Below are 21510 nucleotides of genomic sequence, written 5' to 3'. Positions count from 1 at the left end.
TTTTGTATTTTTAGTAGAGACAGGGTTTCACCATGTTGGTCTGTCTGGTCTCCAACTCATGGCCTCAAGTGATCCGCCCACCTCGGCCTCCCAAAGTGCTGGGATTACAGGCATGAGCCACTGGTCCTAGCCCAGATATTTTTAAGGGTATAGTACAGTAGGTTTTTCTTTTTTTTTTTTAAATGTCTCAATTATGGTGATAGTTCACTCTGGCTGTTTTCTTCCAATGACATAGCTGAAGTAGGGTTTGATTTACTCATTGGCTGATGCATTTAACAAATATTTGAGGGCTTACCACCTATGAGGTAGAACAGGAATGTTTTGCTTTCTTCCAAAATAGAAACCTGTAATGTTTTTCTAATTATAAGGTGTATGCTTGTTGCAGAAAGTTCAGAAAATACAGAAGAGCATAATCACTCATAATTCTACAACTCTGTTTACCTCTGTTGATGTATTGATATATCCTTCTAGTTTGTGTTTTCTTGTTGTTAGTGCTGATCTACGTCTTGTTATATTTTTACCCAAAATCCTTACATACGCTACACTATTATATTAACTATTTTTAGTTTATACAGTGTGGATGTCTTTCCGTGGCCATAAATTTTTCTGTATAACCTATATAATCATTTCAGTGGGTGTATTATATTCTATAATATGAACCTTCCATAATTTAACTGATCTTAAATCTTAATCTTTTTATTGGACATCTAGGTTTCTTCTCATAAACCACATGTAATAGATGTGTAATAGATGTCATGTAGATGGTCATCTTATGTATATCTTTGTTTTCTTGCTTAGAGAGTGTAGAATCAAGGTCTCTTGTTTACTGCGGCATTCCCAGGAATTGACAAAGCACATAGCACGTGTAGAGTATAGTAAATATTAGCTGACTGAATGGATGGCTTGGCTATTTCCATAGAATTAGGAATAGGGCTTTTAATATGGGGTAGGCTTTAGTGAGGCAGGGAGCTTGGTGATTAGGGTGGTTGAGCTGCTTGGGGCAAGACACTAGAAGAAACCATCCATGTTCACTGAGGCCAGAGTCTGCATGGGAGACAGGAAGGGCACAGAAAGGGAAGTGACCTCTTCATATACTTGCTGAATGGTTACTGTACACACAGGGGCAGGGAAGAAAAATTGTTTCCTTTTTCCAGTGTAGCCTGTCTCCCTCCTGTAGGAAACCGAGGTTTGAAGCCAGTTTCAGGCCAGTGTTACCTGTCTTGTTCACGCGCTTATGCCAGCAGTAAGTGGAGAAGAATGGCAAAGAGCCTACCAGATTTAAATTAAGTCTAGTACTTGCCGATTCTGTGATCTTAAGCTGCCGTTTACCCTTTCTGAGCCCTGGTCTCATCTCTGTAAAATAGGGATGATTGTAATACATAATAATTGTTGTGCCTTGCAGACAGTAAGAGATTAATAAGTGTTAACTGTTGCTAGCTAATATTATTATGGATTCAGTAAACTTTCTTTCTTTCTTTCTTTCTTTCTTTCTTTTGAGATGGAGTCTTGCCCTGTCGCCCAGGCTGGAGTACAGTGGCGCAATCTCGGCTCACTGCAACCTCCGCCTCCTGGGTTCAAGCGATTCTCCTGCCTCAGCTTCCTGAGTAGCTGGGATTACAAGCATCCACCACCACATCTGGCTAATTTTTTGTATTTTTAGTAGAGACAGGGTTTCACCATGTTGTCCAGGCTGGTCTCAAACTCCTGACCTTGAGTGATCTACCTGCCTCGGCCTCCCAAATGCTGGGATTACAGGCGTGAGCTACCGCACCTGGCTGATTTAGTAAGCTTTCATAGGTTGCCATGTATTCTTTTGTATGGGGGAAAGCCACTGTAAGCCCCAGACAAACCACGTGTATGTGTTGAGTTTTCTAGAATACAACCATTTGTGAATTAGGAACTACCTGCAGTTACACTGTTTGTTCAGTAAAACACTCCTTCATGGAGCAGAGGAATTTTTGTGCTTGTTCTCCTAGCTTTTAAGTTGCACCATGCCATTGCATAGCTATCAATAAAGGACAGTACCTGGCACTGTGCTGCCAAGAGGGAGGGTTTACCAACACCTCCCCACCCCCACCCCCCACCCCACCACTGCCCTCTTGCAGTGGGAAGAAAGGTCTAAGTTCAGTGGAAGCTATTTCTGAGCTTGAGATGGGAAGATGAAGCTGCACAATGTTGGTTGTTGGGTCCAGAATTTCAGTGAATGTTGCTCTTCAAAGTAGAGAATTGTTCATTTCTTCTGCACATCACAGTTGACTCAAAGGTAACCCTAAAGCTTCAAAAGAGAAGGAAGGGAAGTAGACCCTACAGGGCATGGGTAGTATTATGCATTACTGAAAGATGTGGAACTCTAGTTAAAAGATGCAGTGTTGTTTACTTGAATGAAAAACTCTGAACCCAGTTTTATGTTTTTAATGCATTTCTTCTATTTCCTTGGTACTACAACCTCCCAGCATGCCCAGGAACACCTGAGCTCTAACAGCTTGGTCAGCTTCAATATTTGAGGAACTTCCCCACTGTGCCCCATCCCACTGCTGTTTATTAAGGAGCAGTATTATAATTTTTGTAGCTCACAGAAAACTCTTAATGTCTTTCCTTAGCTTTGCTAGGTCTCCTGTATTTCCAGAAATAGGAAAAGGGACTGAATGAAGGGTGGTGTCACACTTTCTTTTACGGTTTGGACTTAGTTTAGACACACGAAAGCCAACTTGGCTGTCCAGCCCCATTGAGGAGCAAGTCCTTCAGAACAGTTGGTTTCCACATGGCCAAGTAGCTCATGCTCCCCAAAACTCAAGCACTGAAGCTAAAAAATGTGACCCACCTTTGGGATCATTCTTGTGACAGAAGTGTCCTAAGCACTTATTTGCTTAGTATACTTCTTTCATTCCTAAGTGGAATGAAGGTAACAGAACATATGTCCTGCCTGGGCCATTGTCATGAATATGAGTGGTCACACTGCCGTGTGTGAGCTGGTACCATGCAGAACATAGACCGTGCAGCAATAGAGTGATGCTTACATTACTGGTGTGTCAGCTAAAGAAAAATCAGGCTTTCAAACCAACCTAGTTTATTCAGAAGTCTTGCTGAAGATTGCAACCGATAGTCTTTCAGAGAGTTTCTGTTAGACTGCTCCAAGCCAGAGTTTCAGCCCGCAGTTTATAGACAAGTGATGGCAGCTCTTCCAGTGCTCAGATGTTACGACAGATGTGCTCGAGTTAGATTAGACCAAGATCTCATCAAGGTTTGGGTGCAAGAGTACATGTGGTTATAGATGATAGAGGCATAGTCATTAATCCTGTCAGATATGTACAGAAAGAGGCAAGGCCTAGGGGCATTGAACGTATCTGATCCAGGCAAGAGACTTGGGAACCCGTGCTGTGTGCTGCTGGTCATCTTCAGGGCGTTCTTCTGGAGGGCTGCACTCAGTCAGAGTCAGGGGCTTTGTGGGATTCTGCTGATAAGGGATTTTGTAAAATTCTGCAGGCAAGCAGAACAAGCAAACGTGGCTTCTTATATTTGCCATTTTGTCTCACTTGTGGGGTGCTTAAAGAGCTTACCGCTGCTCCACTTTTTAGTTCTGGCTTCTCCTTTTGGTTGGTTTTCTCTCCTTGCTGTGGGGTTGACTCATCATGCTTGCCCGTTGCAGTTTGTTTTTCAACATCTAAGAAGTTATGGATGCTAAGGATATCCAGTTACCTCTTGCAGGGTTGACAGGAGTGTGGTGTGATGCCACCATGCTATCTTTCCATGCCTGTGGCAGATGGTACCAAGTGATCACTGCACTTTCCCTGCTGAAACTTTCGGCCTTAGGAATCCTCCTCAGCACAGAGTTTCAGGCAGCCACTGCCCATCCATTGGATGTGGGGTGACACCTGTTGATCTACCACCCATCGTCTACCTGGGTTCCTTCCACTTACAGGTGATGACAACTAAGACCCAGAAGGGCAGGTCACTTCGCTAGAGTTGAGTCCAGCTTCTCTGGTTCTCCCCAGCAGTTTGTCCTCTTGGTTGCTGTGGTTTAAGAACCTGATAGTCAGGCCTTTGGAACTGTGACAGTAAGACTTGAGAGAGGGAGACAGAGACCCTTTTATGATTAAGGTGCATGTGTTGTGTGTGTGTGCATGCCGATTTTGGAATATGTTTGGCCTTCTTGTTGCCAACTGGAAATTCTAGGTAATGAAGGTATTGTGCTTTTTAATTTAACAGAAGAAGTACTTGGAAGTTACTACCAGCCCTAGCTCATGTTTCTGTGAGCATTTCCTCACACACCTAGATCAATCCTTGGAAGGACCATCTGTGCCCAAGGCCGGTGTGGAGGACAGAGAGGGAGCCGTATTTATTTTTTGTAGTATGTGTGTGTGTTGCGGGGCTGGTCCTTGGACTGGAGAAGAAAAATAACAGTAAGTGGGAGGCCCAGCTTCAGGTAAGATAAGCAAGAGCCAGCTTATCCTTTCATTTTGATTCTTTGCCCCGGCAAGGACAAAGCACCTCCTATTTAGAAAAGCCTTTGCCATTCCTGCGGTTGGAGGGAGGGTGTGCCAGGCTCTTCGAAATATTTCCTTTGCAGTATGTTTGGGGGAGGGGAAGCTTCTTCAGAAAGGAAAAGCCCAACCTACAGCAATACCACATTTGCAAATGCTTTTATATCACTATCGTTCAGCTTAGTTGCTTTTATTTTATTTTATTTCTTTTTTGAGACAGGATCTCTGTGGCCTAGACCAGAGTGCAATGGTGCAATCTCTGCTCACTGCAGCCTCGACCTGTGGTCCCAGCTACTCGGGAGGCAATCCTCCTGCCTCAGCCTCCCAAGTGGCTGGGACCACCGGCACGCACCACCACGCCTGGCTGATTTTCGTATTTTTTTGTAGAGATGGGGTTTCGCCATGTTGCCCCGGCTGGGCTCGAAATCCTGAGCTCAAGTGATCCGCCCACCCAGTGCTGGGTGCCTCCCAGAGTTTTGGGATTACAGGCATGAGCCACCACACAGTTTACTTTTCTCAAGTAGTCAGTTTTCTTCATGTTTTAACTATAAGAGTAATGCATGCACATGGTAAAAACGTAACCAGGAGAGCAGAACAATAAGTATAATGGATGTCCCCTGTCCCTCCCCTAGGCCTGTTCCTGAGGTAGTCGGTGTTAGTGGTCTTATATCTACACATATGTGTATGTACATAGATATGAAATAGTAGGGCATACTGCCTGTGTTAGTTGGCTGGGGCCACCATAACAAAGTAACACTGACTGGGTGACTTACCCAACAGAAATTCAGCTTCTCACTTGTGGAGGCCAGAAGTCCAAGAGCAACGTGTGCGCAGGGTTGCTTTCTTCTGAGGCCTCTCTCCTTGGCTTGTAGATGGCCACCGTGTTGCTGTGCTGTCCCTGTGTGTGTGTCCTCCTCTTCTTAGAAGCAGTCCTGTTGGACTAAGGACCACCCCAGTGGTCGTATTTACCTTTTAAGTACCTTTTTCGTTGAGACAGAGTCTGGCTCTGTCACCCAGGCTGGAGTGCAGTGGCACGATCTCTGCTCACTGCAACCTCCGCCTCCCGGGTTCAAGCGATTCTCGTGCCTCAGCCTCCTCAGAAGCTGGGACTGCAGGTATGCGCCACCATGCCTGGCTAATTTTTATATTTTTAGTAGAGATGGGGTGTCGCCATGTTGGCCAGGCTGGCCTCGAACTCCTGGCCTCAAGCAATCCACTCGCCTTGGGAGTTGGGATTACAGGCGTGAGCCACTGCACCTGGCCGAACCTTAATTACCTTTTTAAAAGCCCTACTGCAAATACAATCACTTTCTGAGGTACTAGGGGTTGGTACTTCAACATAGGAATTTTGGGGGACACAATTTAGCCTAACACACCTAACGTGTTGTTTTAAAAAATATTTCATTGTATAGGTCGTAATTCATTTAACTAGTCCCTGGGTAGCTGGAAAATAAGGCTGTTTCCAGTGTTTGCTATGAACAGTCTCATACCTAAATCTGTGTCTTTTTGGAAATATATCTGTGAGAGGAGTTTCTGGAAGGATTGCAAGCATTGCCCTCCAAAGATATTGTTGGACTCCTTTTGTGTGTGTGAATGTTACTTCCTGTGGAGGAGGAGAGTTTGCAGTATCTACAAATTAACGCCCTTAGTATTCTCTATGATTCAGTGCTTGCGTGGGAAATTGAGTATAGCATGCAATCATGAACTTGGTCCCATGGAGGGGATTGCCGCCCACTGTGTGTGAGGAGTGTGACTTTACCATACGTTATTCAGCCAACATCCATTTACTGAGCCATTGGGGGGCAGGCACTGTTTTGTTCATTTGTTTATTTATATTTTTAAAAACGAGGCTTAGGTTTTTTTTTTAGAGCAGTTTTAGGTTCACAGCACAATTAAGAGGAAGATACAGAGAATTCCCATATACATCCCCTCCCCGCTCGCACGGCCTCCCCCATTATCTGCGCCTCCCACCAGAGTGGTACATTTGTTAGAATTGATGAACCTACCTTGACACGTCACTACCACCTAAAGTCCATGGTTTACATTAGCGTTCCCTCTTGGCGTTGTATATTCTATATTTATTTGTTTTATATGCTGTGACTTTTTCAGTAAAAGCTGTATGCCCTCTTGGAACCAGGGGTAACAAAACCCTGGCATTTCTCTCCAAGCTTGTGAAAGCACCAGTAGTTCCAGCCAGGAACTGATTTTTTCCGTTTTGAAAGTGAGTGACGTGCTCAGTGTCTTAACCCTGTAGGTGGCAGGGGCTGGATGTGAACCCATTTTATTCAAAGGTATGCTCTTCCAGAAACAAGTGGTCAGTCAGCAGGACTGTGAGATTTCCCTAGATGCTAACATAAATATTTCTTTTACGGATGCTGTTTTGAATTTCCACCTGGTGTATATATCAATGTGTAGCTTAAGGATAATGTGCTTGAACCCTTAATTATTAGCATAGTTCACTTTGATAAATCACTTTTGGGCTAGTAGAAAAAGGCTAGTCCATTCTAATATTCGGAATGTGTGTGTATAGGTACACATATATATAGACACATAAAAATATATGTACATATGTAAATTGGTAATACTATAGCACTGTATAGAGTAAGAGTGAAAATGAAATTTGGAAAATCAGATCCATACAATGATACATGACTTTAATGATAGAATGGGGTTAAACCAATATGACTTTCTTTTTACATTTTCACAGTCGCATCCCTTTTGCTATTTGTCTGCCTTTAGATGATCAGTTCCAATTAGGCTCACAGTGATGTTTGTATCTGTTTGTTTTTTCCCTCTGTGGAGATAATAGTTTAAATGTTGATTCAGCTGTGGGAATGTTTTATTGTGGGAGGCATTAACTGTTTCCAAAATACTTATTTTCCCAAATAGAATAAGTATTTTGTTGATCACATTTGAACTTGAAATACAGTGAGGTGTTATCTAAGACCACATGGTAACAGAGAGTTAGCAACCAGCCAGACATGGTATCGTGGTGTCCTGTGCTTATAGTCCCAGCTAAGGCTGAGGCAGGAGCATCACTTGAGCCCAGGAGTTTGAGGCCAGTGTGTGTAATACAGTGAAACAGTGTTTTACAGTTAAAAAAAAAAAAAAGAGCAATCAGTGAAGGAGGCAGTTAGGAAAGGGTTCAGGAGGCAGGGCCCAGAGAAAAGCCAGCTAAAGCAGTGGGAGGGGACAGTTGTATCTGTGTGTGTTTAAAATTGGGGCATGTGATTGGAAAGAGGTCAGTAAAATCAGAGATTGAGAACATCAATGAAGGAATTGTAAAGGAAAGTGGCCCATAAAACACCCACACATGCAGTAATGTTAGGATACCACTTATGTATTCTCTTATCTCAGCCCGAGTAGAATGTCTTCTTTTACAAAGCAGTGGCTTCGTTTTGTGAGTCAAGAAGGATCTGGAGGAAGCTGGCTTAGAAAATTGGATATAAGATGGAGAGAGTTGGTTAGGAAAAATTTGTAGCGATGAAATAGTACAGAATGACAATGAACTCAAACAATGACAGTCTCATGAAGTAGATGAGATAACTAGGGAAATGCCTGTAATTTCAAGATCTGTCACGCCATTGCTATGTTGTCTTACCCATATGCCTGTGATCTTAGCTCATTGTAAATGATGTTTATGGTGTAGCATTCTAATTGGTGCTTGTTTTGAAGCTTTGCAGAGTCTCAAACTTCCTTCCAAATCATTATCAAGAGATTGAATTGTTGGGCTTTAGGTTTATATAGAATATAGTGTTAATACATACAAATTTTATTGTAATTTGCAGTTTATGGTAATTTCTTGTAGCATTCCCTGTTTGCTTAACAGGGACTCCTTTCTGGCGCCAGGTGTGTCTGATTAGGTTATCCAAGAGACTATGTAGTACTTCTGCCACCCCCACTTTATAAACGAGAAGTCTTGAGGGGTTTTTTTGGTGTTTTTTTTTTTTTTTTTTGAGATGGAGTCTCGCTCTGTCACCAGGCTGGGGGGCAATGGAGCGATCTTAGCTCACTGCAACCTCCACCTCCCTGGTTCAAGCAATTCCCCTGCGTCAGCCTCCCGAGTAGCTGGGACTACAGGTGCTGGCCACCACACCCAGCTGATTTTTTGTTGTTGTTGTTTTTTGTTTTCTGTTTTTAGTAAAGATGGGATTTCACCATGTTGGCCAGGATGGTCTTGTTCTCCTGACCTCAGATCCGGCAGCCTCAGCCTCCCAAAGTGCTGGAATTACAGGCGTGAGCCACCGTGCCCGGCTGAGTCTTGAGTTTTTAAAGGGTAAATAACTTGCTTGTAGTCCACAGCTAGTAGGTGGCAAAGCCAGACCACAAACCCAGCCAAGCTTTGAGCCTGAGCTTTTAATCACCATCCTCTGTTGCCCTATAGTTTAATCAATATTCACGTTCTCCAGATAAAAGATGTATATGCTGTTAGTGGTATAGCAGGAGCTCTGTGTTCCTCTGGGCCCACATCCTACTAATGAACCTAAAAAGCTTACAATTTGGGGCATGAAGCTCTGGTAGAAATGCAGTGTAAAAGGCACCCATTTCTTTTGAGCTTCAAGTTACATACTCATTATTTCCTGCAAGGGTGGATGACGGCAGGCATAGCCTTTCCCATCCCAGTACCCTAGGTGCTTGTACATTCATCCTTAGGCTCATGGATTTTGACAAGTCCCTTTTTGAAACTGTCTAGGGTTGATGCTCATGTTGTCTGAGGTGTTATCCAAGCCCGTTGTCTCACGGCCAAGAAAAGTAAGGATTAATGTGAACACAAGGGTGAAGTTGGAGTGAATGAAGAAAGCTCTGTGCAGCGGAAAGGAGGACCTGAGTGGGTCGCTGTTTTTACAGTTGAATCCGAAAGCTTTTGTGAGAAACTCCCCTCATCTGTGTAGCTGTTTGTGTAACTTTGCTTATCTGAGAAGCTGTCTGTGTAACTCTCCTTATCTGTGCAGACGCCGCCTGTCTTGGGTAAACACAAAGTGCAACACCTCATTTGTATAACTGTGTTTTAGGTAAGCCTCCCCCACCACCTCCCCGCTTCCTGTGCAAGTTCCCACGGAGCCCACTGTGTATATGCTGGAGAAGGGGAAGAAACTTCTCCCTGGGAGCCTGCTAATCACGCAAAGAACAAAAGGCTTCTATGCTGGGCCCTGCTTTCTTATCAGTGCAGCTGCAGTTTAGTTTTTCCCCAGGCAGCTCTATTTGTACGTGTAGCTGATTTTTAGGCTGTATCTCTGAGGACTAACCTTAGCTGTCTGCCTAACTGATTTTTCCTTTTCTTCTCCCTCACTTTCTTGGGCCCAACTTTTTGTTTTTCATGTTCTTCCCACTTTGTTTACTAGTTCTTGGCTTCTTCTCTTGCTCTTAGCTGATTCTAGAAATCTTTTTGTCTAAGAGTCATGATTATAATACTTCAGATGAACTGTGCCTTTTCTGTGTGATAATTGGGCATCTCCCAAACCGTTGATGGTTGTCATTAAAGATAGCACCAGAACAATTCCGATGAAAGCTTTGTTCACACACCGAACTGTTCCTGCATGCCGTATGGTCAAGGTACCTGGGAAGAATGGTCATCTTGTAGCTTGGAAGGTCAACCTGCAGAAGGCCTGTGTGAATACATTGGTAAAGTGGTGTGACGCAGTACAGGACACCAACTGGGCGTGCCACAAGTTAATTCAGTTCTGATGCTAGCTACCTAGAGTTCGCACAGACCCCACAGGTTAAGGGCTCGGTTCCACAAGACTTTTCCCATTTCAGATGCCAATTGCGAATCTAAGTCTCCCGTACTTCTGACTGACCAGCTGTAAATCAGGGGTTCACACCCTCTTTAGGTTCAATAATTGGCTAGAATGGCTCACATAACTCAGGAAAACTCTTTACTGGTGATTACCAGTTTATTATAAAGGATACAAATGAACAGCCAGATGAAAAGGTACACAGGGCGCTGTCTGGAAGGGTCCCAAGCACCAGAGCATCGTTCCCGTGGAGTTGGGGTACACCACCCTCCCGGCACATGGATGTGTTCATCAAACTGGAAGCTCTGAATCCCATTTATTAGGGTTTTTATGGAGGCACTATTATGTACATGTGACTGATTTAAATCGTGGGCTATTGGTAATTAGCTCAGTCTCCAGTCCCCGCCCAGGTGTGTGCTCATGAAAGTTTCAACCCTCTAAACCACTTGGTTGTTTCCACTAATATAGCCAGCCTTCCATCCTGAAGCTATCGAAGGGCCCAGGAAGAGTTGCCTCATTAGTACAAGCTCTGGTATGATTGAAAAGAGCATCAGTAACGAAATTCTCTCCTGTTAACCTCTATCACTCAGGAAATTCCAGAAGTTTTAGACGCTCTTGCATCAAACCAAATTTCATATACATATATAGAGAGACACACACACACACACACATATATATATAGTAATGGCAAAAACCACAATTGCTTTTGCACCAACCTAATATGATTTTTTTCTTTTTTCCTGGTCATGTTTTTCTTGGAGACAGCCTCCCAAGTAGCTGGGACTGCAGGTTTGTGCCACCATGCCTGGCTAATTAAAGAAAAAATTTTTGTAAGAGATGGGGTCTTGCTGTGTTGCCCAGGCTGATCTCAAACTCCTGGGTTCAAGCAATCTTCTCACCTTGATCTCCCAAAGCTCTGGGATTAAAGGTGTGAACCACTGCACTGGGCCTTGTTTAAAAAATATATATATATGTGCGCGCGTGTGTGTGTGTATGTATGTGTATATAAAATATACATTAGATATAGCTTGTCTCTATATATACACGTTTATATATAAATATATACACATATATAAAATATATATACACATATTTATATATATATAAAAATATATATATATATTTAGAGACAGGTTCTTGCTATATTGCCCAGGCTAAACTTGAACTCTGGTCTCAAGCGATCCTAGTCTTAAGTGATCCTCCGGCCCCCCGAGTAGCAGGGACTCCAGATGTGAACCACAGTGCCTGGCCATATTTCTTATTCTCTCGCAGTATCATGCTCTAAGCAGATGCCTTCTGTTCCTTTTCTAGCTGGCCTGCTGCTGTGGGTCTGCAGGCTGCTCTCTCTGCTGTGATTGCTGCCCCAGGATTCGGCAGTCCCTGAGCACCCGCTTCATGTACGCCCTCTACTTCATTCTGGTCGTCGTCCTCTGCTGCATCATGATGTCAACAACTGTGGCTCACAAGATGAAAGAGCACGTAAGTTTGTCCGTGTTCAGCTCGTCCTATTTCCGATGTTTGATGAGGGTGTGTGGGAAACACATGATTTAGAGGATGGGGCCCATGTACCCCCCTGTGTTTTGGGGTATACCTGGTTTCCTTGAACCTTCCTGAAGCCTGCTGTATGTTTTCCAGGATCCAGTGCCTTCTGGCTAAACAGGAAAACCAATCAACAGCTTGATCTTTAGTAGTAGTGTAGATGCTATCTGATGCTTTTGGTGGAGAATTCTTCTTTTAATTTTTAAATTTTAAAACATTTGTGTAGATTCATGGGGTACAAGTGCAATTTTGCTACATTGATATATTACCTTGTGGTGAAGTCAGGGCCTTTGGTGCCTCCATCCCGGGAGCAACACACGTTGTACCCACCAGGCAGCCTCTCATCATCCAGCCCTACAACCCCTGAGTCCCCATTGTCCATCATTGTCCATCAATCATTGGACGCATCATGGACACGTCATTGTCCATCATAATCGTCTGTTTGTCAGACAATTATGTATTTTATCTTAGCCTTGTTTAAAGCTGTTCCTGATGAAATATACAATCTTTTCTTGTACACTTCTGTCCTTTTCCTTTGTTATAGGATGGCTGCCAGGATTTTTTTCTTCTTTTTTTTAAGACAGAGTTTTGTTCTTGTCACCCAGGCTGGAGTGCAATGGCCTGATCTTGGCTCACTGCAACCTCCACTTCCCAGGTTCAAGCGATTCTTCTGCCTCAGCCTCCCTATTAGCTGGGAATATAGGTGCCTGCCACCACGGCCAGCTAGTTTTTGTAGCTTTATTAGAGACAAGGTTTCACCACGCTGGCCAGGCTGGTCTTGAACTCCTGACCTCAGGTGATCTACCCACCCTGGCCTCTCAAAGTGCTGGGATTACAGGCGTGAGCCACTGTGCCTGGCCAGCTGCCAGGATTTCACATAGCAGCTGAAACACTTAATTTGGCCTATATGGGAAGTATGATAAAGCTTAGATATTCTCACAAATAATGGGTAATGGGTAATGGGGCATTTTCCACCTTTCTAGACAGGTTGCTTATAGGGTGAGTGGTGTCTTCGTGGGTGGGGGGTGGATTTTCAGCCATTCTTTGGTCAGAAGTAGGCCTGGTGTGTGATGCTGGTAGAGATACATGCGGGACCTCTTTTTCTTGAATTTCCTTTTTTCCCCCATAGTAGTCCTCTTAGATCACAGGGGAATGTGGTGGGAATTTTGAGAGAGCCCAAGAAATAACACCATTCTTTGCCTGCTGGGTTCTAAGCAGATTGACAAAGAAGACTAAGATGTCAGCAGGTTGCCAGACGTCACCTTTATTCCTCATAAAACTGATGTGAGACGCTGTGGCTCATATCTGTAGGGAAGCAGGCTTTTACTGAACTCCCAAATGACTCAGACTTACCCAGCAGGGCACCATCAGTGCCCGGGAAGGGCAGACTTCTTTGCAAGGGCGCAGTTTGCCAGGAAGAGAGAGCAGCAGGCATGTTCCCTTGGGGCAGTTCTTATTCTAGAGATAGAGGGAGAGGAAAGCCTTGCTGTCCAAATGCCATTTCCCCTTGCACACTGACCACTCCGCACTGCATCTTCCCAGCTGAACAGGTGAGGAGGCGGAGGGAAGTCCGGAGCAGGCTCTGATGGAGCTGCCCATAGTAGGGATGACATTGCCTAGGGCAACACCTGAGCAAATGTTCGCCCCAACCTGTGCTGAAACTAGGGCTATTTTATTTTTTTATTGATTGATTGATTTTTCTGTTGGGGGGTGGATGGAGTCTTGCTCTGTTGCCCAGGCTGAAGTGCAATGGCGCGATCTCAGCTCAGCTCACTGCAGCCTCCACCTCCCGAGTTCAAGCAATTCTCCCACCTCAGCCTCCTGAGTAGTTGGGATTACAGGCACGTGCCACCACACCTGGCTAAATTTTTGTATCCTTCTTTAGTAGAGATGGAGTTTCACCATGTTGGCTGGGCTGGTCCTGATCTCAAGTGATCTGCCCGCCTCGGCCTCCCAAAGTGCTGGGATTACGTGTGTGAGCCACCATGCCTGGCCTTGAAACTAGGGCTATTTTAAATACACTCAAATATTTCAAAACAACCATTTTCTTAACAGGACTTTGTATATTCTTATTCATTAAAATAGGCCCTCTGAAGCTTTCTGTTGCATAGTGCCTTTATAATTATGGTTGTATGGTCTTGGATATAGTGGATACTACAGTGGAATTTGGGTTCCCCTCTGCTTGAAACATTGGTTCAGTCCTCAGTAAGACACTGTAGTGCGAGCCGTGGGGTGTTCAAACTTGTGAGAAATGGAGCTTATAATTCAGAAGAGAAGTTATGAAGTCTTCAAAGGTCTAAAACAAGGCAGAAATTAGTAAGAGTCTCGCTCTGTTGCCCAAGCTAGAGTGCAGCGACACAATCGTGGCTCTCTGCAGCCTTGACCTCCCAGGCTCAATCGATCCTGCTGCCTCAGCCTTCTGAGTAGTTGGGACTACAGGTGTGAGCCGCCATGCTGGCTAATTTTTCTATCTGAAAGGGCAGGTTTTAACTCTTATTCTGAGCGTCCACTTAATCTTCCATGTACTACTTTTGTTTTTTTTTTAAGTAATACAGTATTCTCTTTGTAAATTCAACAAGGTTGATTTTCTGAATCCATTAAGGTGGCTTAATGATCCACTGTGGTACTATGGTGGGAACTCTGGTGTGCACTGGATGTAGTGTGATCCCTGCCCTTAATAAATTTCTATTCTTTAATAGAATTAAGCCCTGCATCCAAAAAAACAAAATCTGTTACTATACAAATAGGTAGTATACCTCAGTAGTGAATTTATTGAGACATTAGAGGGAGAGATAATTTGGGAGCCATTGGTATGTGTTTTAGGACGTGAATTTCATAATGATAATATTAACACCTGATTACCATCCAAGTAACCTGCCCCATGAAACAGTTCCTAGCAATTCCAGTCAGTATTTATGCTTTCTGATGGTTACGGAACATTTGAGAAACAGAGGATGTTCACTGGTGTTGCTAGGAAAGGCTTCGTGAAATAAGTGACTTGTAGGGGTAATAATAAGTATTTTAATAGCTAATTATTGAGTGATACCATGTGTCAGGTTTTATTCTGAACACTTTACCTGTATTTTCTTACTTCGTCAGCACTGTACTCACCTGAACAGTAGGTACTAGCATTACCCCTGCCCTACGGATGAGGAAACTGAAATATCCAGCCATTTAAGTACCACACCCAAGGTCTCCAGCTATTAAATGGTGGGGTTGGGATTTGAACCTGGTCTGAATGTGTTGTTAGCTACGAGGCTGTGTGACTAGAGAGGAGGGAGAGGCACGTAGAGAAGGGCCAAGAGGAGAGGGGAGGTGAAATGGCCACATCTTGCAGGAATTGTAGTGCCAAGGTGAAGTGTTTGAACATGGTCTGTGGTAAGTGGGAAGCCATTAGAGATTTTGGAGCAGGAGGCTATCATCATGGAAGCAGGGGGAGATATTTTGGGAGGTGAGCCTGGAGGTGGTGGTGGCAGTGGGCACAGGGTGACTTATGGTCAGCGAACAGAGAGAGGGAGGAAGAGAGGAAAGGGCAACCCTGATGTCCCTCACAGAGGCTCTTGTAAATGTTTCTATGCCTGTCCCCTGAATGTACATATTTACAAATGGTTTGGCTGGGTGTCCTGCATAGGGAATGAGATCCCCGTGGGTGAAACCAATCCTTTTCCAGCTTTAGCGCCTCACAAGGGGGCTGGCCATCTGGCCACAAAGTCAGCTTGTTTCGTGGCCTACAGAAGAGAGGCTGACTTCATCCTCAGGCGGTGCTTGCGGGCGGGGGTTGAAAGGTCCCCTTGTGGGGATGCACACTGGGCTCCTGCTGGAGTCCTCACCCCCTCTTTGTTGGCCGTGGAAGTGCCTGAGACTGTGACTGGAAGAGGAGAAAGAACTGCATGCTTGTAACGGCCCAGATGGGAGTGTGTAAGTGCCTCCTACCCAGCGTTCTGCCAGAGTCGCGTGGGCCTTTGGTATGTGGGTTAGGAGCGCAAGGGCAGCTCCCTTGTCAGTTATTTCCAGTTTTTGCCTTGGTTTCAGAATGTGGCCTGTGTTTAAGTTTGGAGACTGCAAGGGATGCTGGGCCAGACTTTGTCGTGCTTCTTTTCTTTAGGGAAACTCTTCTTTCCCAGGAGAACTTTGGCTCAGAGAAAGCTCGACTGTGCTCGTTGAATAAGGCATGATTCTGTCTTCTCTTGGAGCATTTCCCTATCTCAAAACATAAGGGCTATTTATTTTGCAGGTCATTCTTGTTATTAACCATGTCGTTTAAGCAGGTACACACTCATGAGATTTGATACCTGGGGGATTAAAAATCCATTTTAGAGGGCTGAATGTGGTGGCTCACGCCTATAATCCCAGCCGTTTGGGAGGCTGAGGCGGGCGGATCAGAAGGCCAAGAGATCCAGACTATCCTGACTAATGTGGTGAAAACCCATCTCTACTAAACATACAAAAATTAGCTTGGTGTGGTGGCGCACACCTGTAGTCCCAGCTACTCGGGAGGCTGAGGCAGGAGAGTTGCTTGAATCCAGGAGGCGGAGGTTGCAGTGAGCCGAGATTGCACCACTGCACTGCAGCCCTGGCGACAGAGTGACACTCCGTCTCAAAAAAAAAAAAAAAAGGGTCCATTTTAGAACGTAGAATGCAAAGGGAAAAAAAGTGGGCAAAAAAGTAAAGCCTGCCGACCCAAACTGCTAAGTCAAGGTGTAACTTCTGTGTTTGAGGAAGATTCAGATTTAGGCACCCTGGGAAGCCACATGGGTGATTAGGGAGGGAGGAGAAAGGAAAGTTTTTGTTTCCTAGGGAGTAGGGGCCACTAAAACCTGTACTGGAGAAGGAAGGATGGGTGACCTGTGCAGCCCCCACTTTCTCCCCTGAGAGCTCAATGTGCCAGGCCAATGTAGGAAGAGCCATAGATATTCCCAGCCTGAAACATGTTAGATCTGTTTCCTTCATTCCATGTTACACTGTCCACTCCCTCCCCATCTTCCCCTCAAGCTCCCCAGCCCTAGGCAGCCACTAATCTATTTCATCTCTGTGGATTTGCCTATTCTAGATATTTCATATAAATTGAATCATACAATATATAGCCCTCTGTGCCTGATTCGTTTCCTTCCTTCCTTCCTTCCTTCCTTCCTTCTTCCTTCCTTCCCTTCCCTTCCCTTCCTTCTTCCTTCCTTCCTTCTTTCCTTCCTTCCTTCCCTCCCTCCCTCCCTCCTTTCTTTCTCTCTCTCTCTCTCTTTTCTTTCTCTCTCTCTCTGTCTCTCCTTCTCTCTCCCAGATGGAGTCTTGCTCTGTCATCTCCCAGGCCAGAATGCAGTGGCACGATCTTCTGCTCCAGCCCTCCAAGTAGCTGGGATTACAGGTGCCTGCCACCATGCCCGGCTAATTTTTATAATTTTAGTAGAGACTGGGTTTCACCATGTTGGCCAGGCTGGTCTCGAACTCCTGACCTCATGTGATTCGTCTGCCTAGGCCTCCCAAAGTGCTGGGATTATAGGTGTGAGCCACCGCACCCGGCCCACTTAGCATGTTTTTAAGGCTCACACTGAGGTTGTAGCATATGTACTTCATTCCTTCAAGTGGCTAGATAATATTCTGTTGTATGAATATAACATATTTCATTTTTATTTATTTATTTTTTTTTGAGATGGAGTTTCACTCTGTTGCCCAGGCTAGAGTACAGAGGTGTGATCTCGGCTCACAGCAACCTCTGCCTCCCAGGTTCAGGCCATTCTCCTTCCTCAGCCTCCTGAGTAGCTGGGATTACAGGCACGTACCACCAGGCCTGGTTAATTTTTTATATTTTTGGTAGAGACAGGGTTTCACCATGTTGGCTAGACTGGCCTTGAACTCCTGACCTCAAGTGATCTGCCTGCCTTGGCCTCCAAAAGTGCTGGGATTATAAATATACCTATAATATATTTTATTTATCCATTTGTCAGTTGATGGACATTTGGGTTGTTTGTACCTTTTGGCTATTATAAATTATGCTGCTGTGAACATTCATGTACTGATTGTTGTATGGACATATGTTTTCATTTCTCTTGGGTTTATATCTAGGAGCAGAATTGCTGGATTGTGTAGTAACTTTAAGCTTTTTGAGGAACTGCCATATTATTTTCCAAAATAGCTACATCATTTTCCATTCCCACCAGTAATGTGAGATATTCAGGATGAAGTCATGTATTAAGGTTCACATTTCTCCACACCCTCACCAACACTTAATGGTACATCTTCTTTTATTTTAGTCACTGTAGTGTATGTGAGGCGGTCATCTCCTCTTTGCCTGTGCCTCTAACACTGCCCTCTGCCTTTCCCGTTTGCTTGCTTTCCCCCGGGGCAGCTTGTTCATTTCTGGCTTTGATTATCCTATCCCCATATGTGCATCTGCTTGTAAAGACACCCTTCACTCAGGACAGTGCTGAGGACACTGGTAGATTCTTTCTTCCTGCATCTCCGCTTTTCTAGATCCTGTGTATACTTTTCCCCAGACTGGACATAAAAGTCTCAGGCTTCCACTCTGCATTCCAGTCAGTCACGAAGATTCAGCCACGCCCCGCTCCCTGGTGCTGTATATTACATTTGCCTTGTTTGAACTTGGGTAGTTCCCAGATGTGCCCAGCTGCCCTCAGACTTCTTTCTCCACATCACTTAGCCCATTAGTTAGGCTGAGCTGAAGGTGCTGTTTGCTACATTTCTCCCAGATGATACCCTGTTTCTAAATTCTGGGGTCACCACAGTGTAGTGATTGTAGGTTAATACAGTGGCTACTTTCCTTAAAAACAACTTGGATTTCCAAAGGCTATTCATAAGCTCATATTTTAGTCCCTTCACAGTGACATGTTAAAATACTTGAGTGGTTCTTGGAGTTGACAGAGTTCTTTGATTCGTTATGTTTGAAACTCTGAAACTGGGGAGATGAGCTACTTTATTTCCTATTTTTAACCTGAAGAATTAAAATAAATATGAAGCCATAATGGTAAATATTCCTTGTGGGAAGCCCTCCTTGTACTGGTTCCAGGGATCCAAAAATGCCTGAAACAAGGCCCCTTAAAGGAGCAAGTTAAAGAGTTGAGTGGAAAACGGCTGCAGCTCATATGTATAGCAAGTGTTCTGCCTTGAGAAGAGACAGCAAATACGGTGGTGCTAAGCATTCTACAGAGAAAACAATGATCTTTTTAGGATATAATTTGTTTTCTAAATTTGTATAAATTTATGGGGTACAAATGTAATTTTGTTACATTGATATATTGCTTAGGATATAATTTGAATAGATTGTTAGAATTTTTGTTTTTTTGAGACAGAGTTTCACTCTTGTTGCCCAGGCTGGAGTGCAATGGCAGAATCTCAGCTCACTGCAACCTCCGCCTCCCAGGTTCACAGGATTCTCCTGCCTCAGCCTCCCGAGGAGCTGGGATTACAGGCATGCGCCACCACACCCGGCTAATTTTTGTATTTTTAGTAGAGACAGGGTTTCTCCATGTTGGTCAGGCTGGTCTCAAACTCCCGACCTCAGGTGATTCACCTGCCTCAGCCTCCCAAAGTGCTGGGATTACAGGTGTGAGCCACCACACCTAGCCCATTGTTAAGAATTTTTAAAAGCAGAAAAGTTCTAAGTGGTCATCTTAACCAACCTGTCTTTTGACAGGTGAGAAGCTGTGGCCCCGGAAATGAAGTGACTTGTCAGAACTGAGACACCAGGTGTATCTGGGATTAGAACCCAGGGCTGCTGGTCGCCTAGCCAGTGTGTCTCCTATTTGTGCAACTAGGTTTGCTTGTTGGTCAGATACTCACAGAAGTCACAATAACTGCCTTTTATCAAGCATATCCTTCCTCCACTTCCTAGACTTTCTTCTGGGCCCAGAGGTAAGAAGTATTACCTGTGGAAATAGCACTGCCTGGGGCCCTCAGCAGTGATCTTAGCTGAGTTACATTTCCCATCTGCCTCCTTCCTGTTGTGATGACCAAAAACTGAGCTCAAGGGATGACTGTTATTCTGAAGTAGAAAACAGAGGTAGCCACAAAACTAGTATTTATTTATTCACTGGCTTTGCATGTAAAATAGAACTTGTTTTCAGGTTGTGTTTGGTATAACCATCTTTTTAAAGCAAACATCATCAGTGAAAAATATTCCACTTTGATCCAAAATACTGTGCAGTTTGTCCCAGTGTAAAATGACGGGTCTTCATGCCGAAGCTGGAGAGTTTGGCTCTTGATTTTCCTTTGCTATCTAGTGGTTGAATGTTCAGGGCACACTGTACCTGAGACCCGCATCAGGGGCTGGCATAGGCACGTTGAAACCCCAAGTAGAACTCTCCATTCTCAGCTTGTATGCTTTTGTGTCAGAACAAGTGTCAAATTAACAATAACAAGAAAATATTGCTGACCCAGTTCTTTGATTCTGGAGTGCTTTTTTAAAATCCAGCTGAGATGGAGTGCTTTTCAAAGTTCTCTTTCTGAATAGCAACTGAGTTCATGGTACTGTTTTACCTTATGTGTCAAATTATCAAGGAGGAAGTTTTTGAGATTAAAAGTGGGTTGGGACCATCGAACCTCAAGTCCATTGTAGAACTGAGGGAAAATTCTCACCATGGCCTTTTAGAATCTTCCTGTGGGGAACTGGCTTTGAGGTTTTGCCTCTTAAATCCTCTGAGTTCCTTCCCCTCCAAGTTAGGATGACTCTGGAGACATGTTTCCAAACAGTTTTGTCTTTTGGTCTAAATTTCATCCAGACATAACATGTGAGAGAAAGCAAGGAGTCCCTGTACCCTCGTATGCGTCATCCGTCATTGCTGGAGCCTCATCCTCCCCCATACAAGTGGATGCCGGGAAATAGTGGTGGGAAATCGTTTTGTACTGGAGGCAGCAATTTGAACTAATGGATATCCTGCTGAGAGTCTTTTTTAGAGTCTGAACCAAGGACAAAGAGGTTTGATCCTTGTCCAGTAATAATGAGCTTGCCAGGAGGCAGCAAATTGGAAACAATACTTACTGTCTTTGGTCTGTGAGGATCCATTACCTGCACCTTTCGGGGAGCACCAGGTGTCAGCTGGATCTCTTTTAGGATTGGTCTGGCTGTGGATGGGAGAGAATGATAAGATGTGAGAATGAAATTTTTCCTGACACGTTTTTTTCTGTAATCATCTAAAGCGTCTCTTAAGCAACTGTCCACAGACAGGGCCTCGGAGTACCCTGCAGATAAATAGAACAGACAAGAGCTTTGGAAACGAGCATTGTCAGCCATCATAAACATGGGGCTGGAGGGAACAGAGAAATGGCACAAGGAAGAATGGAAGAAAATAAAGTAGCCTCAGAGCGATGGGAACAGGAAACAATGCATAGATACTGTGAATAGCTGAATCTTGATACTCTGCATAGAAATTTAATAGGATGGTTCTGTGACTTGATTAAACTGTAATCCGAGCTTATTCTTCAAAAGTTTAAAAAATTGCCTAGCTGTCATTCTTTCAAATGCAGGTGGAGAGCACCCTGAAAGGTGCTGGGGATTTCAGAGGTGCTGAGTAACACACAGTTATTGTCCCCATAGAGCTGACCCTCAGGTAGGGTAAAAGAGAGCAGTTTGGCAAGTGTGTCTGGACGGAGCCTGTGATGCTGAACCGTGTGTGTCTGAAAGTTAAAAATATGTGAACTCCATTAGTGGATATTGGACAGTGGTGTCGGCTTAGCTATGACTCGGCTGACCTTCGGGGTCACATGGTAACTCAGGAATGCTCTCCCCATTCTGGAGACAGAGCTGA

At 44.3% G+C, this 21510-nt stretch overlaps 1 protein-coding gene across 1 annotated transcript in view; it reads left to right on the top strand.

Moving 5' to 3' along the window:
- Nucleotides 1-21510, top strand: part of SERINC5 (serine incorporator 5) — a 119580-nt gene that overhangs the window by 39536 nt on the left and 58534 nt on the right. Inside the window, exon 2 of the mRNA XM_009208684.3 lies at nucleotides 11528-11695. Coding sequence (XP_009206948.2) covers nucleotides 11528-11695 — 168 coding nt within the window. The remainder of the gene's footprint in view (nucleotides 1-11527; nucleotides 11696-21510) is intronic.

This window comes from Papio anubis, chromosome 5 (genome assembly GCF_008728515.1).
Source record: "Papio anubis isolate 15944 chromosome 5, Panubis1.0, whole genome shotgun sequence".
Taxonomy (NCBI): domain Eukaryota; kingdom Metazoa; phylum Chordata; class Mammalia; order Primates; family Cercopithecidae; genus Papio; species Papio anubis.
Note: the sequence above shows the minus strand (reverse complement) of the source record. Positions and strands in the feature narration are given on the sequence as shown.